Raw genomic sequence first — 18,489 nt, 5'->3', positions numbered from 1 at the left:
AGAATGACGAGAGATGAGGAAGATCCTCCTGCCACTTCGCTTAACGCCTCACTAAGGTGAGCAACCTCAATATTGGGAAGAGGTCTCTGAATGTATGCTCGCATATTTGAAGTGTTGTATGTTCCGCCCGCAGCAAGTTTTACAAAACACAGAAGGCAATCTGTGTGCGATGATCACATCAGGACTTCCATCCTCCAAAAACCTTCCACATGGCAGGCAGTGGTGGGGAGTTCAACTGAGGCTCAGGACGACATAATTGGTTTGTAAAAACAAAATAACTTTCTCAGGTTTTCCTGTTACACCACTATTACCTCTACTTGTGCATAATAACTTCATGTTTATTTTGACGGTGCCGAGATAAGCTGTGATAGTTTCTTATTCATCCATATTTGACAACTTCTCTATTATAGATATAAAAGGCCAATTATTTTTCCAACTAATCCAGAATGATCCTATATTCAAGTGATTACCATTTTACTCCTATCTAGTCACTGCTGACAGAATGTGGCATGCACACTTCTTGAAATTTTAACTCCTAGACTAGTTATGATAACTAGAAAATTCAAAAACCAATTATTATTCAAGAATCATAGAGCTTTCCTCTTATATGCCAGTTATTAGAGTGGACAACCAAGACGGCAGTACACCATTTCAATCACAGACAAGGTTCACCAGTATGCCACACATTTACAGTATAGGCTTCTAAAAACATAAATAACATTGTTTAATACAACCTGCCAGATTGTGAAAGTTGAAGTGAAATTGCAAAAAGAGGCTGACTCTATCATTCATTGTTCACATTTTTAGAAAAATACATCATTAGTATTCAAAAATGCAAGTATACTAAGTTCATGTCGCGATTAAAGTCAACAGGACAATATTAGTTTTTGACACGACTCATTAGTTTAGCCAAACGAAAGCTCCATCAACACAACATTAAGACTACTAAGGGATGGAACAACAATTCTGTTTATTTCGAGTTGCATCCTCATACGTCAGCAACTAACTAAGTGAACTATCATATCAGAATTGAGAAGAAAAAAACTGATAACAAAAGCTGCAAAATACGATTTGATCCACAATAACCTGTAATTATCATTTAAAAACAACAACGCGTGAGCACAGTGAACTGGGTCCGGCGTCTTAGGTTATGTAAACAGAATCAGGGCCATCATATCAGCGGAGATAGCTGGTCGATGCATGGACCGTTGAGAGCAATTTGATAATAACAGAGAGAGGCAGAGTGAATGTAGAGTTCGAGGGGAAGTGGAGGAGCACAGAGACAGAGGACTGCATAGAGAAAGACCCAAAGAGTAAGAAGTGTAGTTAAGCACAGAGGTGAGAGGCCAGCAAAATGAGAAGTATGTGTGAGAGAGTGGGAGAAGTGAAGAGACAGAGAGAGAGAGAGAAAGTGTGATCCAGGAGGGAGGGGATAGAAGCTGTAGTTGTGTTGGCGCTGGTGAACGAGGCACCATCTAAGCAGCAGCACAAGTAAAGCTCTGCTCTAATCCTGGCATTAAAACCTCTGCTGATTCACTAAGGCAGATTACTGACAATTTCCCACTTTCCTCTCCTGTCCTCCAACTGTATCATGACCAGTGCATGCCCCTAACTTTTGTCATTTGCTGGTATTTTTTTTCTTCTTTCCATACCAATAGCCTTCCAGCTATCACCACACAAAGCTGTTGAACCATGAAATGAAAAAAAAAACAAAACCCAAGAGGGTGGGTAGAAGAATACTGGCGCCCACGCTGTGTTTTTACATACTGCACGCCTCTCATACTTGCCCTGGGGGTCCCCTGTCCGCTCTCCTGGCGTTCAAACTGCAGTTCAACTCCTGCCTCTCCATCTAAATATAGATTTGGTATGGTTGTGGAAAGAATTACCATGTCCTTCAAAGTCATTAGGAACCATTATCAGAAACCTTTGTGTCCCTGTGCTACGGGTGCATGCAGGTATCGTGAAGCAACTCCTTAATTCCCGCCGGCCGTTGACAGGCTACAACTTGCTGCCCCGAGACTCCACAGCTCATGAAAAATGTATGTTAACATATCGACACTGTATATATATAATATTTACACCAGACACCTGTCATTTTGTAGTACCTATTACTACAAAAAAAGAAATCGATCGGTCACCTCTGACATCAGACAGCCTTTTGTGTCTATTTCCATTCCCAATACAGAATTAATGGTAAAGACTTTTGCATATATTCACAACCAAACCCAAAGTAATATCTGAATATTTAATTAAATTCCTCAAATTCATGGATAAAAAGCAAACAAATATTTACATTTGAACAGAAAAGGTATCCGGACACAACTGTGGCATATCTTATGAATATTTTGGGACAAAAGCTTTGACACTACAGACTGTCTTCTTTTGTATTCCTCTGAAATAGTAGTTGGCAGGTGGCTAGAAACACATCGTTACTCTTACATGCTGCCATATTATAGTATAGTATATGATATCTGATGTGTGTGCCTTTCACTCAGCAGTGCTATCCTCATGGACCTTATCGTACGTCAAGGCCAATTCATACTCCATAACAACAAGAAGAAAGTTCGGACAGTCCAGAACAAATTCCGTCAGTTTCTTTGACCAGCTCCTTCTTGTCAGAAGAAATTTAGTTCAGCTGTGCCAACCTCCCGGGCCGAAGTTCTGCAGTGTGCGCCGCAAACCCTTGCGTTATTGGTCAGATTTTTAATGTTTACTTCTGTATTCTGCCACAAGTCTGCGTTTTGCATTTACGCACTGCAGTGTGCTGCGCACACACTTTCCAGCTCACTCATGAGTGTATCAGTCGTATTTCAATCATGTCAATTATGTTTAGCATAGAGCCTCGCTACTGTGTGAGCCCTGAAGCTCGTTAGCATGAAGCATGGATCCGAGTTTGCATGACGCCCCCGAACACATCACTCCTGCAGTTAAAGCCTGTGGTTAAAACCATTAAAATGGGACACAAACTTTCTCTTATATTACTGAAACAGTTCAGCCAAATGTATTTCTGAAAACATTTGAAGCAAGAAACAAGCTGTGCAGTGTTTGATGACTGTGTAACTTATATACAACAACTTATATATAGTACAGTAAATTAATATCAATACACAGAGCTGAAATGGACTTTTAGGTCTTCAAATATGCAGTGGCAGTATGGGGAGCAAAGAAGATTTATTCCCAACAACTTCTTGCAGCTCTTTTTTAGGGAGGCACCAAAGTGTTCCCAAATCAAACGATCGATCCAGCAGGTGCTAAACCTCTGGGAATTCTGCCATGGCTACCTGCTTGGCAGACCCTGATGGGAGGTGACCGAAGGTCATCCTAATCAGATGCCCGAACCATCTCAACTGCTTCTTCGGAATCTGGAGTCTCTCTCAAATGGTTGAGCCCCTCACTCTATTATGAATATTGAATACTGAACAGTACTAAAGTCCACTACCCAGCTGAGAAAACTAATTTCAGTTGCTTGCATCCGTGATTTGATTCTTTCAGTTCTGACCAAAAGGTTATGTCATAGGTGAGGAGTAGGGGTGTAGAGCAACCAAAAAACAAAAATAGCTTAGCTTTAAATGTCAACTCCTATTCACCACATTCCAATGCATGAATGCATGACCATGGCCACCTGTCCAAATCTGTGGCCAATGTAATGATTGCTCCTCAGATCACGAGTGACCAAAACCACAAGATGTTTGAGTATCTTCACCGAGCCGAGGTTCTCAATGGCTTCCTCCTCGAGGACGAACTGTTCTAGGGTACATTTGATCATCATCTTGTTTCAGAAGGGCATCTTCCATGAAAAAGCTTTTGGCTGTGCCTCAACATTTTACCCATGAAAATGACAAACAAAAATGGAGACAAAGAACAAGCTTGGTGAAATTCCAACAGCCACCATGAACAAGTTTGACTTAATATCAGGTACTTGGATGCAGCTCTGACACTGAAAGTCCAGAGAGTGGATAGTCCATAACAGCAGCCCCAGTTCTCCATTTTCCGCCAAGAACATCTTAAATTTATTGGTGTCACCAGAACATTTGGGAATAAATCTTTAGGAATCAATTAAACAGTCATTTTTTAATAAGTTGGTGTTGTTTGCCCATACTTTGTGTGTCTCTGGTTTAGTCGAATCATCCAAAAATTACCCTCATATGCACGTGACCTTAAATGTCCTTGGTGTTTCTCTGTGTGTTTGCCCTGTGATGGATGGATGGTGTTGCTTGCCACATTGACTTACATTTAGGTGGTGGTGCAGATGTTTCAATTAATTACTTCAGTAAATATTATCACTGATTGAAAAAAATTATAATAAAAACTAAACTAACCTGAGGGCTCCCTTAAAATTCATTCCAGTGCAATGAGTAGGTGTATGCTTGTACCGTACTGAAGAGGAGGAAAAAAATGTAAGTGGGCTTCGATATGCAAAATGAGTCTCCTCAAGAGTGAAACCATTGCACTTTTGGTGAAGGCTGACAGGATCCTAACAAGCTCAGTCTAAAATAAGATTATCACAGCTCCACTGATTCCATTATCGGGGCATGCTCTGTGTGTCCCCCCCTTACCTTGGCATGAACTTCAGCTGGGCGTTAAAGCTTGACTGAGCCTGAATAAAGCCCGTCTTTGGGAGAATCTCCATGTGTTTCCTCATTTCGGGACACACCTCAAAGGTCACTTTCAAGGCTGTGCTGGCTCTGTTAAGAAAAAGATATTGTTTCATTAGCTTACATCTAACAGCAAATGTACATTGGTGAGATACAGGGGTAACCCAGAGTGATATACATATTTATAAATAATACGAAGGTAGCAACAAACAGGTAACACTGCCTGCCAATAAAGATGCAGATGGCAGTGCTTCATGACCTGAAGAGGCTCTCTGCTGTGAAAGTTGGATGCAGTATGTGCACATCCACTAGATTGATCCTTCCACGCCTACTTGTCTACATGAAGGGCATACGACTGACTGCGTTGCAATAATGTTTGACGTAAATCACACCCCAGCCGCTCAAGGCAGATGGCTGCCCATCCCGAGCATGGTGCTATCTGAGTTTTCTTCCTGTTTAAATTGAGTTTTTCTTCTTCAATGTTGCCAAATGCTCAATGAAGGGGAATTGTTGGGTTTCTCCAACAGCGGGATGTAACTAAGTACAGCACATTTCTTTATGTGCGGAACTGGACGTGACCCGTGTTTTTGCTTTACTTCAGCACAATTTTTGATAAACAAAATAAAATCATCCCATTGTCACTAAATATATTACAGCTGTCAGACTGCTTTAAGTTGTGGGCTGTGTATGTAATCTGATGTAATTAAACTGAAATGGCATCTGTCCATCTAATAATTGTTGAATGTTAAGTTTTTGCTATCCACAGTAAGGATTTTCTGAAAAATTTACACTTTATCCTTTGTTATCTCAACAGGTAATTTTAGATGATGTACCCATGTGTTCCTCAAGCTCATTTGACACCAAGTCCCTTCATATTAGCTCGATCAAGAAGAACAAACAAAAACCTATTCATTGAAAGTGCAGGACAAACCTGTTATTGTTTATCACCTGCCAAGGACAGATGAAAGACATTTGAGTGACACTGACAGAATTTGCCTCGCAAAGAGTGCAGTACCCAAAGTCCATAACATTACAGTGACCCAATTTTCTGGCGGATCCAACAGATGGTTGTGCCTGTGGCTACAAGCCTCAGTTATTGCTGAGGCTTGTGATATAAATGGCTCCCCACCTTGGGAGTTCTCCAACACATCCAACCACGGCCCACACCTTCAGAAACGATGACAGTACAAACAAGCGGAGCGAAAAAAACCTTGTTTGCTGGAGGTGATAAGTGTATGCAGCGATAGCGTTTCATTGTACCTGCTTTGATCTTGAAAGACACAGAGGTGGCCAGGAGAGAGAGGTGACCAGACTGACAGAGGGACCCTTCATTTTCCGATTCCCCCTCTCAAATGGAATGACCCACTTTGAGCAGCAAGGTCAACCAGATGGCTGATTCCCCCAGGCAAGGACTCACAGGGACACTTGGGGGATATTAAGTCGCTATCTTTATTCCAGTTAAATGATAACCTTCAAATCACTCTCTAGGGAATCCTCACAAATATATAATCTTTTACGGTAATTAGGCATTTTAATTGACGTGCATTTAACTGTTCTTATCTGCTTTTGCTGATGGGCTGTGACCAGTTTAAATGATTTAGAGGTGAGTTTATAGTAAAGCCAACTTCGTGTCATCAGGATAAAAAAGGGCACATGATGTTGATCACGTTACACAGAAACAATTCACATGACATGTTTTCTGTCAACCAGTGACATAATCTATAATGGAAGTGAAAGAAGAGATTCTCATCCCTATCACACTGGATAATATCACAGTATCGGCCAAAAGTATCCTTATGGACTTCTTTCCAGGGGCTGTTGTTCAGGGTTTAGGGCATTGCATGGAAATATCAATGTCAGAGCTTGCACAAGAAATTCTGTTTTTACATTTGCTGCAACAGTTTCAATAGGCCTTTTTCTAGTATCCCGGGGGGAAAAGAGTCCATCATAATATGTTTCTATCTACATTATATGAGGAATATATTGTCTGGTGGCAACAGCAACCTAATCACCACACCATCAAATAATATTATCTTGAAGTTGAAAGAGTGTGAGCCGAGCCGCATCCTTTAATACATTGCTGGACAACAACAGTAATGTTCTTGTGGCTGAATTGGAGCAAAACCCTGCAGACTGGTGACTAAATCTTATACAACTCATTCCCAGAAGAGGGGATGTTGTAGTATCAGATTATCCCCTACCGTTATGAAATAGGTACGTTTACAATGTTTTCACCATGCAGCTGAGCAAAACACACAGGAAATACTGTTCACAACAGTTGACTGGGTATTTTATCGGGGTTTGTAAAGCCTTTTCAGATAAATGCTCCATGGCATTTTGGGTTTTAACACAATACTGTTTCTTATGGTAATATAAAAGCTGTTGAGGGGTGACGTGGTTGAATGGTTGAATGAGTCCTTTTGCCTTATTAGACCCAGAACAAGGGTTTTAATGCTTGAGAGCAAGTGAAACAAAAGAAAGAAAAAAATTGACATATGTTGGGGGGGAAAATGTATTCGGTTTAGAAAAAAAAAGAAAGGCCACACTGCGCTCCATTGGAGGAATCCCCTGTAATAGTAGGCAGTCAGCCAAAGAAAGTCAGCTTGATGACTTACTGCTGAACTGCTTGTTCACCTGCACAGTGGAGAAGAGGAAGGACCTGCAGCAGCGGCTGAAGGTGGCAGAGCGCATCATAAACAGATCGCTACCTCTCCTCATAAGGAACTTTACAGTAAGTGACCACAAAAGAAGGAAAAACAACAGCAAATAGAATTTAAAAAAATACTTTTTACTCTCAAACAAATGGACTTTACTTGTATAGTGCATTTTACTGCTTCAGGAGTCGAGATGTGCTTCGTATGATCGATCACATTTAGTCATGACATGACATGCACACATCAGTAGTGCTGGCTGCCATGTCAGGTTGCATCGAAGGGAGGAACCTGGGGTTCAGTGTCTTCCCCAAGGATGCTTCTTGATATGTACGAAGCTATTCTAAACTGCAACGCTGAGCTGTGGCGGCCCGATAAAGCAGCACTGCTATTGCACCAACGCGTCATGAGCAGTGTAAAACTAACGTGTCTCACCACGGTGTAAATCCAGTTTACATTCCCTATTAACTTGAACTGCTAAACATAATGCATTTGATTCTATTAATACCAACAGTAACATGACGTTCACCAAGATTCAGTGGTTCCAGGCCATGTTGCAGAGAAGTTGCTCACGCTGAGTCTGTATACAGAGCTGAATAAGTGAGTGCCAGAACTGTGAGTGCCCATGGCGACTGCAGTGCCTCTGCCCTTTCTTAAAAGGGCCAGGTGGTTGTGCTTGTGTATTCCACATGTCCCAAACCCCACGGGGTACCAAGCCTTCATGGCAAGGGCTCCGGGCAACTGTCCCCAAAATGCAGCACTGTCTGCTTTATACCACATACTTCAAAACAACCAGCTGGAAGGACATGTTTTTCATTAGCATCTACGTTTCTATTTATTTATAAAGAAAAAAAAAAAGAAGAAGAATCAAAACATTTCAATAACACACTCGCATTGCTCAAACAAAACCGGACTCTGGCTGCTCCAAGATGACGTACAGCAAGCACATTAGGAATACAGTAAACAGGGAAAAATCAAGGAGCATTCTGCTCAGTTGAAGTAAATGAATAAATAAAAAAGCTGGTTCGTTGGGTTTTTATGGCTCAAGCTTGGGCAGGAATTCTCAACTCCCCAGCTGGTGCCAGTGGAGGAGGGTTTGAAAGTCCAGGCTGAGTGTTTGAAATACAGAAAAAAAAAAAGGAAAAGGGAAAAAAAAAAAAAAGAGGAAAAACTCTGCCAAATGCATTCTGAATATTCTGATCATTGGCTCATGAGCCAGAGTTGAACACTGCACATTTTAAAGCCTCATAAAAATACTTTCAATTAGTAGGAGTGATATTCAATTCACTGGCTCGTGGACAAGATAGGCATATTCAATTATGCTTTGTGCTGCTCTCTTAAAAAACAAAAATAAAATCTGTCACAAACTAAAGAGGACTTGTGGGATATCTACTATCTCCTCAAAGAAGAAGAGTGATAAAGTGGATGATGAAAGCATCAGCCCTCCCATTGTTTTCCCTCCAAAGCCTGCCAAGCTATTTTATTTTTTGCTCAAATGATTGTCTTGCAGGCAGAGTGACATACTGTATTCCATGCTTTGCTTCGTCGTCGTCTTCTTCTTCTTTTTTTTCCCTTCCTTACTTTAAAAGCTGCAGTTCACACTGACGCTGTCATCATCATGTTGTCACATGTGCTAGTGTGCCAGCACACCAGATGGCAGTTGTCACAAATCCCCCGCCCCCACTCCAGCACTCCCTCCCCCACATAATGTGACACAATGACTGGCTAAGGTGATGGACTGCACTCCTGCTGCCCCCGGTGACTTCTTAACCTTATATGTGCATCATAATGTATCACATCCATAATCAAAAAGGATTCGGGTCGGCGCTATTTTATAGATCAAAGAGGATTGCAGCGCTGCGGGCTTACCGCTTGGCCCCTTACATCATCCTTTGTTTAGGTAGCATTTATCAGCTAATACATTTCTCTTTTATTATATCCGCACATTTGTAGAATATCTCAATATGCGGCTTGGCTGTAAGCAATAGTCGGGGGGGTGGGTTTTATGTTGGCTGACAAGTAAAGCGGGCCCTGTCAATTTTAAGGGATTTCCATGAGCCGTTTTTCTGTGAAAGTGCCTGTTTTGGCAGCGGCCGAGCGTGTGAGAGAGTTTCAGCATTGCATTCAGCAGATAAGCCAGCATGCTACATCAGCAGTCCGTGTTACTTTTCCAACTCTATTTCAAGGATGCTCATGAAACACGACAACAAGAGCGAAAACCAAACAAAAAAACCCGAATAGAAATATGACAGGACTTATTTCTGAAGCCAAGTCATTGGGCTGAGGGTTTTCCACAGTCGCTCAAATAATCAAATTTTAATATTTTTTGTCTTGTGTTCTTATAAACCCTTAAAAAAAAAAAAAAGAATTTCAGAAATATATTTGAAATAGGTTGTTATTAGACGTTTTGCATAATGTTTTGGAGGGGAAAAATGCAAACAAATCATGGGAGTTCTCCACTTCTTTTTCTTACACAAGTGTGCCCTTAATCAATTTTGGAACAGGTTCATTTACTTTTCCCTGATACTCAGGGATGATGCTGCATAATCAAACATGCTGCTCGATAATCTTCACTTTTACAAACATAAATTGCACTCAATAGTCCAGTCACTCCCTCATGACTGCAAATGCTGAGCGTAAACGGGGAAGAATTGGCATTATTTATCTAATGAATGCCAGCGTGATGTCAGAAGTGCCAAGAAAAGATCTGACATCAGAGCCTGTGGTGATGCCGCTGTATCGTGCTTGCAACCTTTGCCAATATTCACTTTGTTGGGATGGAGATGCCTTGAAAACCCAATGCTTCATGCAGCACTGGCAACCCAAAGTTTAAATATAGTCCTGTACAAATGGACTGTGAGTGAATACTGTGCCATTTCCATCGGGAGAAGCCTGCATATGTGTGTATGGTCGCGGACCATCTGCTGAAACTGTACATGAAAACAAAAACCCTGATTATCGCCATGCAGCAATGAGGAATGTGACTTTTAGCCTTTAGTTTTGGAGGTTAATCTGGCTCCTTTTCATTGCATGCTTACAATGCATTTTACATGGAAAGATTTGTTTGAAAGATTTCTATATTACATTTCCTTGCTGATCATTTGATCACCCAATTAAACTTTTTTTTTCATTTTAGGGAAACCTTGGAACCTGAATAAAGTAGTACACCATGTGCAAAATATATGTGTCAAACATCTAGTCAGAAGTGTGTTCCACTTTAGTCTGCTTTCAGATATTTTAATTTAAAATAACTATGTGTATTAAATGTGTGAATGCTGCTGATATAAACCAGGTAGGTGGACAAGACTACTGGGTGAAACAGCTGCACGTCGGCAGAAAATATCAAACTAGTCTGATTCAATGATGGAGAAGGGAAAACACTTTTCACACATTACACAAGGGAGGGACAAAATACTGTTGAATGTCATCCAGAAGTCCAAATGGGTGAAACATGGTACACATGAGGCTAAAAAAAAATGTTGTGCATCGTTTACTTGTGTTTTTCTTGATCTTCAGCTCCTGATCATCAATCTATTGTATTTACCAGTTTTCACCCACAATTTCATTCACACCGCTGACCAATCGGGGTTAAGTGGTGGCCTCGATGCTAAAGAAGTGAGATCGGTGAGATACGCTGCTCATATTGGATTCTGAAGGGAGATATTAATGAGTGAAACACAAAACAAAGGGGTCATATATATTGTGAGACCCACCTGCTCAGCACCATGATGGTGTCTTGATAAAGACGGTCGAACATGCAGATCTTCAAGTCAATGCTGGGCTGAACCACCCACACGGGCATGCTGGCGGCCACACCGCTCACCTGAATGGGAATCTGTTTGAACACATTTTCATTCATTCGAAATGTGTCTCATTAATTTATTGCCATGTCATTTCCCTTATGATTTTCACAATCGTGAAGTATCTTGGTCTCATACGGGCTTGCTGGTTTTGTCAGAGAATTTGATGTGGAAGTCCTGTTTGGTCTTTCCGGGAAGAGTCGGGGTGAAGATGATTTCCAGTTTGATGCTTTCAAATGGTCCAATCTCTCCCTCTTTCACCTGAAGAAGCATTGATAAGTGAGAATATGCAGTTAAAAAAAAAAAAAAGAAAAAAAAAGATGACCTTAATGAAGTTTGGCTTCATTTCACCCCGTCATCATCTTCATGCTCTCTTTTACTAGATGACCATCCTGCTTATTCCCAATGAAAGGTTCGGGATTTGTACCTCTGCCTCTCACCTGAATTTAAATCCAGCGACACCACATATCATAGCAGGTTGCACAACTGTCTTATAAACCTTCTCTTTCACTCTTTCTGCTATGCTTTAGTCACACTCGTCCCTCCCTGCATGTACTTCCCTCGTCCCGTTATTTTTTACCATCAATTACCCTCGATGGTAGGAACCTCAGGTACCTGAACTCCTCTTTCATTCACACGCCCCCCCCCCCCCCCCCCCCCCCCCCCCCCCCCCGTTGTTTATAGTGGTGGACAATTTAGATTTGTTTCTTTTTGGCGGGGATGAACTGAAGTTTGACCAGAGAGCCAGTCACAGCCCAAGGCAAGATATTTTTGTAACCTATGACCTCTGTCCAATCCTAGATTGTTATATTATTTCCCTCATGGGTGTGAAAAAGATCAACAAATGCAACATGCACTTTTTACTTTTTTAACATCGTTGTGTTGCATCCATGGAAATGAGACCATGTATGGACCAATCACAAGCCATGCTCATGTCAACAACAAGCTACCATGCTGACTATGCAGATAAAGTGATGCTACACCAAGTTAGCAGCTCTTTAACAGTAAGCATTATCACAGTAAGCGACGTTAAATACCAAAGATATGAAAACACAAAGACAGAGTTATTGAAAGAGCTCATCTTTTCTTGAGGGAAGAAAAAACCTAGTGTACTAACTACCACCTTTCCAGTTACACTGCGGTGGTAAAACTGAAGAGCTATCATCAGATATTATGAGACAACTTTATTTTATTGTTTCTAATAATCAATCCTGCCATAAATAATCATTGTGGCGCAAAGATCCTTAAAAACAAAAGTGATCAACATGCTTCAGATACAGCAAGTTACTTAGTATTGTGGGGCTGTGATAGTTTGATGGATAAGCCGTCATTTACTCAAGTATCATTCAAAACGCCGGCAATCGAGCCGAGGGCATGCAGGCACATGCAACACACACAGCCACAATGAGTGCAGAGGGAGAAGTGATGCACCATTAGGCCCCCACCAGAGAGACGTAATGAACCCTGAACAGATCCAGAACTTCTCCTGGGCCACAAGGCACACGCAGCAGCACACGGCTGAAAACAAAACACAACAAAACAAAGAGGCAGAGAGTTCCCCAGGCAGACGTGTTTAAAAATTCTCCTGATTCCAACGCTTTCATTTTTGAGTGAAAGAAACCTACAAATGCAGATGAATCATACTCCATAGGGGGGGTTCAATGTTTTTCCTTTTTTTTTTTTTTTGTCTGTCTACTGATATGGAATGTAAAGTGTTTTAACAGGCTCATGGCTGTCGTCATGTGTGTGTATTCACATGCACATTTATTTTTTTTCCAGGTACAGGTTCTACTCCTGTGGTTGTGGCTTTTTGGTGACATGGATGTGTATAAGACATATTCAATTGTCGTCCTCATAGTGAAAACCTATGATTGACTCTGTCTGTGTCGTATGTGTATGTTGAGCTTGATCATGTCAATCAACATCATAACTAAGTTCCAAAGAAATACATCCTTTGAGTTTAATCACAACATGACCTTTCTTTTTGTTAGTCTCCCCTTGAGACAAACCTATTTCAACCTGCTATGAGCCATCACATGATTTGCAGTTGCACACAGTGAACAAACTGTGGAATGCACCGTTTTATGTGGAATGCACCATAGTCTTTCAGGAGTTTTCAAAGTGTTGGAGGATGAGCCCTCCCTCCCTCCTTCAGCTTGATGCACATTGTGGATCCAGCCACATTTTTTAGCTATGGATCCAAATAAAGTGTTTGGTGTCAAAATACCAATCAGTATAAAAGAAGGACTCAGTACTCACATTTCCAAGTCTTATATCACTGGAGTCGGAGGCGATTTGATCTGTTTGGACGTCCAAAAGGGAGGACTTACACATTTCCTCAACAGCTTCAGGACCTGCTGCACAAACAGAACCAGACACTGAGCAGACATTGTGTCTACTCTGGTTAAGAGATCTGAAAGATCTACCAAATAAAATCAAAAAGACCAAATTGATAAAAAATGTTTGTGTCAATATGCCCAGAAAGACAAATACTATGGCAAAACTATGGCAAAACCCTGAATAAATGCAAATTCAGCAATGTAGCAATTATATAATAGATCAGTGTAACCTGGTTCAATGTTGGACCTGCTGCCAGCTTTAGTAGAAGAAGCAGACATAAATTCCATGAGAGTGTGCCCATCACAAGAGATGTGCTTTTCCAACAAAAGTGAAGTTGGAGAAGAAAAAAAAAGAAAAAAACAATGAGACGGAGCTAACTCAATGGCGAATTTCCACCGCCAGCAAAGCAGAGGCAAAAGACTGCAGGGCTTATCAAAGCATCAGCAGTGGAAAGTGCTGAGAGCAGCGATGAGGACTTCAGATCTGAACGAGCATTAAAGAGAAGATGCCTCCTTGTCACCAGCTGTGAGAGCAAGGTGAACCCTTCGCTTTCTGTGTGTGTGTGCGTGTGTGTGTGCGTGTGTGTCCTTTTCTTCCTGTTCTTACAAGGACTGAAAGTGCTAACAGGAATAGCAACACAAGGAAAATCATCCATGGTGAGAAGACAGTCTCAGATCGTACTTTGTGTTTCTCATAAGATGATTCAAATGAACAGCTTCTCCAATAAATGATGTTCAAACACGACCGGCTGCCCTGTGATGCTGTATTTTAATCACTGCAGTGCTTTTGAACTACACGCTAATGTCAAGATGTGATTAAGCTGCAGGATGTTTTACTGCTCACTTTAGTTCATGGCCTCACTAATATTTGCTAAATTATAATACCCTCCAACTTGAAACAAAGTTAGAAACAGTTTTTTTGTTTTGTGCCAGCTCTTCTTCTGTGACGAGTCTTAATGTGTGATTGTAGTTTGATTTTTACAGGACTGCTGATGCAGAGTTGTCTGGAGATGCTTGCTTGGCTAAAAATCTGGAAATTGCAATTGGAAACAGACACATGTCTTTATAAAGCGTTTATTTAAATTAGATCAAATTAAAAACATGCTTAATGCTTGATGTTTAAGATCAAACCTATTCTTACACGGGATACGTTTCTATGTGAAATTTCATTCAGTCATTTACTCTTATCCAAACATAAACTATGAGGATGAAATAATACAATTATATAATGTCCATAAGGAGTGTATTGAAAATGTTGAATAATAAATTATGGTAATTTGGGAATTTTTAATCTAAAACTCAGTTACTATTTCAATTCACATTTGGCAATAGTGATACTGTAAATCCACCCACAATAATAAAATAAAATGAAAAATCCCCAGATTTTGGATGATTTGAATGAATACATTTAGAGCGAGTTAACATTACTTTTCCCTATATGTTTGATGTGACCTAGTTGTTTCTTTATTAAGCTATTAAGTTATTTAAGCAGGAAAGTATTTGCATTGAAGCAGTGAGATGACTATTATAAATAGAATTTTAAAAAAACAACAACAACACCCAGAACAACAAACAATCGTATCAATGAAAACATTTACAGCCAGATTCCTCTTTAAAATGGCTTCAAAAACAAAGTCATGTAATTCAGATTCAGTTTCCAGTTTGAGGTCCTTGCAGAGTACAAGTGTTATGTTATGTATATAATTTGTACATGTGTTTGTTGGACTGTTACCTGGTTGCTTTTGCTGTAAAGATTCATGACTCTGCTGCTCGGTTTGCGTTTCTCCAGCATCCAGGGAAGCAGACCCGTTGTTGTTGCTTTCTGTTGACTGCATTTGACTGCATGTCTCCTACGAGCCAAACACACGCTCGTTACTTTGAATCAACTGTCATTACTTGCATTTAATTTCCTCCTCAGCGCATAAAACACAGAGAAATTCTCGAGCTCCAAATGCGGAGGTCTGACCTGGCATGTGTTGGCAGAGCTTTGGGATGGCATCTGGACATGGCTACTTTCTGGACTGAGAAACGGCGACGTGTCCAGGAGAAAGGAGGTGGCCAGCGCGCCCTTGTTGGTCAAGGTGATGGTCCGTGAAATGGTCTGGCCCACAATGTGTGAGCCGAAATCAACGAGCTGCATGTCGACCTCCAGCTGGAGAAAGGATCGATTGTTCACATTCACTCGAGAACACAATTTCACATGCATTGATATCAACATGAATCATTGATCATGATCATGATTTTTGCCTCATTAGTAGTCCAAAGCTGCCGAATGTTACCAAACTTAGATGTGTATGTTCATACATCATATTAGAAAACCAAGAAAATAGTTAGGAAGAGATCCAAGATTGTCCGTCACAGGCCACTTACGTTACATTTCTTTATGATGCATCTGACCGGGACTGAGAACGACCCTGTTGCTGATGCAAACTGGATCTCACCTTCCAAGTCCTTGTTTATCTGCAGGAGGCAGAAAGTAGCACAATGTGACATTTAAAACAAAAAACAAAAAGTCCTGTGTTTGATTAAATGATAGATCTGGTATGATGCATAAGTCCCTCTGCTTCCATCATGAAGAAGATCACAGTTACGGTGTGGATATCAAGCTCACTCTGGTTCTACCGCATGTCTCTGAAAATGTCTTCAAGAGAATTATCAAGTATGTAAGGAAAAAAAGCCCAACGGCTGCTGCTGACTATAAATCTTGTGTATTTCCTTGATGTCTACATGCAGTATTAAGCTACAGCTAATTATGGACTCGGACCTGAAATTTAACAACCACATTAAGACAATAATTAAAAGCAGCTCGAGTCCTCACCAACACAGTGAAAGTGGAGCACATTATACCTGAGATCAAATCACTGCACTGGCTGCCTGCGTGTCAAGAATTCAAAATCTTACTACCCATCTTTAATTTGATGGTCTTGTGCATAAATGTACTGTAATATATTTTTACAACATTGTTGTATGTTTTTAAATCACTTGTTTGTTTGTCCGAATGCTACTTTATGCTACATGCCTTGCCTGTACAGCACATAGAGCTGCTTCATTGTATTATTTACACACTTTCACCTCGAGGCAGGGGAGGGCAATTGTTTTTCCCCATGGGGCTACTCGGGGAAACTCGGACTGCTGAGGATGGTCAAGCAATATGTTGACTTTAGCTTAAAGGAAGCACTTTCTGACATGTTTTCTGCTCTGCACAGTGTTGGCTTTCTCGTTGTGTTTCATGTGGTTGTTAGATTTTAATCCTTCGACACAGTGACCTGATCTACACAAAATAAGAACACAACGTTCCATCTCTTCTAGTTCCATGAATATGAGTTTAATATCTCAGGAAAAACTTAAAATGGAGCATGAGTGGGTAATGAGTTAACGCTGCCAGCCAAAAGCTTGAACTTAAGACACAGAAAAAATAAAAAGGTGTATTGTGAGTGTTGCATGTATCATGTATTGATTCAGTAAAACTCTACAAATGTCATGCCTTGGTCTTCCTTTTAATCACCATTTCCTTGCATACATTTCATTGGATCTAAACTGATTATAGCTATACAAACCACCACTAAAGGATTTTCCTTGATCTGTATGATGTACTGCAAAGGTCTCACCGTGGTTTTACTAACCTTAGGTTGAAAAATAGCCTGCATATCACAAGACATCCCAGGAGACAAAGAACCAGGAGGCTCAAAGCTGAAATACAAGAACATTATTTGTTACAAACATGACTTTTCTCATTTAAGAAATACCCAAAACATTTCCTCTGCAATGGAAAAGCAGTAAACGGCTTATGACCGACATAAAACATATAATGTCAAGTAAACTCCCCTGCAACAGCAAATAAACTGTAGAAACAAGCATCAGTGTGTTTGCAAGAAGCAAGAGAAGCAGAAAATAGAACTGAGGTCAAAGGTCACCCTGGTGCTCAGCCTGCGCACAACCAAAACAAAGCAAGAGGAAAATCTCCTGTTGCTATATCGAGCAGGAAGGTGCTTCAATAGAAATGATAATGAAGCGGTAGGTCTCATTATATCACAGTGCGAACAAGCCTGGAAGCCCAAAACAGGCACGAGGACCGCAGACGCTTTTAAAGCAACATGTGGCTCTCGCTGCACATGTTCCCGCCAACCCGATCGCTGCCCCGAGGAGCCGGACTACTTGCCGCCCTTCCAGAGACACAAGAAGGCCGATCGATATAAATATAGCAGGCAGGCAGCCAGAGAAGCAGGGAGGATTCACAGAACTCAATATATAAACAAAAAGCTAGCAACATCCAACTGGGAGCATAATTATGCTTCGGATATAGTTCCACAATGTGATGGACATCAAACAACTTTTCAGTTTGCACCATCCTGCTGTAAAAGATAGAAAATGTGCAATGAAATTGCTTCGTTTGAGCAAAAGACGAGTTTCAGTTTGGTTCTTGAGCTTGTTTTGTCTATTGATACACATCTCGTGGTCAATACGTACCCTGAATATATAAATAACTGAACATAGCAACAAAAATACTTTTTTTTTTTTTTAACGATAGTTTAAAATAAAAGAATCTTAATGCTTTTCTATTGGCCAATGATAAAGAAAAATGGTCTTTTATAATTTCCTTGAAATATGCATGACTGTACGCACGCACGCACTATAGAATAGTTTAGCATACATGAGAAAAAACATCAATATTATGGACTATTCCTATTCTTAAAACAATTTATTTTTAACACTCACGAAAAGAGGAAATACATTGGGTACAGAAACAAAGTGCATATGAGCACGATACAGCGTTGAAAGAAGTTATTTTTACCTTTGTATCCAAAGCAATTCATAAGCTCTTGTACTTTTTTTTTTGTAGTCAGGTTTTGATGTGAGACTGCAATACGGCTCAATTACGCATCTTTGTCGAAATGTTTCACATTCACAAAGGTTTGAACAGCTTCAGATCTTCTCAGAAACTGCGTGACGGCTTTAATGTCGGATACCTGTGAAAATGTACTATGACGAAACTAAGCTTCATCATCTAAAAAAAAAAAGAGTAAACGCACAATAGTGATAGGACTTTGTTTTTGCAGAGCGGAAGTGAAATGGGCTGATGGGTTTAAATAAGTCGTGTGACGAA

At 40.5% G+C, this 18,489-nt stretch overlaps 1 protein-coding gene across 1 annotated transcript in view; it reads right to left on the bottom strand.

Moving 5' to 3' along the window:
• The window catches only part of cfap74 (cilia and flagella associated protein 74), a gene marked incomplete at both ends in the record, with an annotated part of 52,600 nt that overhangs the window by 19,266 nt on the left and 14,845 nt on the right, over positions 1 to 18,489 (bottom strand). The window contains 8 exons of the mRNA XM_080496859.1: positions 4,557 to 4,685; positions 10,960 to 11,081; positions 11,185 to 11,307; positions 13,306 to 13,400; positions 15,118 to 15,235; positions 15,352 to 15,537; positions 15,756 to 15,845; positions 17,009 to 17,075. Of these exons, the coding sequence (XP_080352985.1) occupies positions 4,557 to 4,685; positions 10,960 to 11,081; positions 11,185 to 11,307; positions 13,306 to 13,400; positions 15,118 to 15,235; positions 15,352 to 15,537; positions 15,756 to 15,845; positions 17,009 to 17,075 (930 nt within the window). The remainder of the gene's footprint in view (positions 1 to 4,556; positions 4,686 to 10,959; positions 11,082 to 11,184; positions 11,308 to 13,305; positions 13,401 to 15,117; positions 15,236 to 15,351; positions 15,538 to 15,755; positions 15,846 to 17,008; positions 17,076 to 18,489) is intronic.

Source organism: Blennius ocellaris (genome assembly GCF_963422515.1).
Source record: "Blennius ocellaris genome assembly, chromosome: 5".
NCBI lineage: Eukaryota > Metazoa > Chordata > Actinopteri > Blenniiformes > Blenniidae > Blennius > Blennius ocellaris.
Note: the sequence above shows the minus strand (reverse complement) of the source record. Positions and strands in the feature narration are given on the sequence as shown.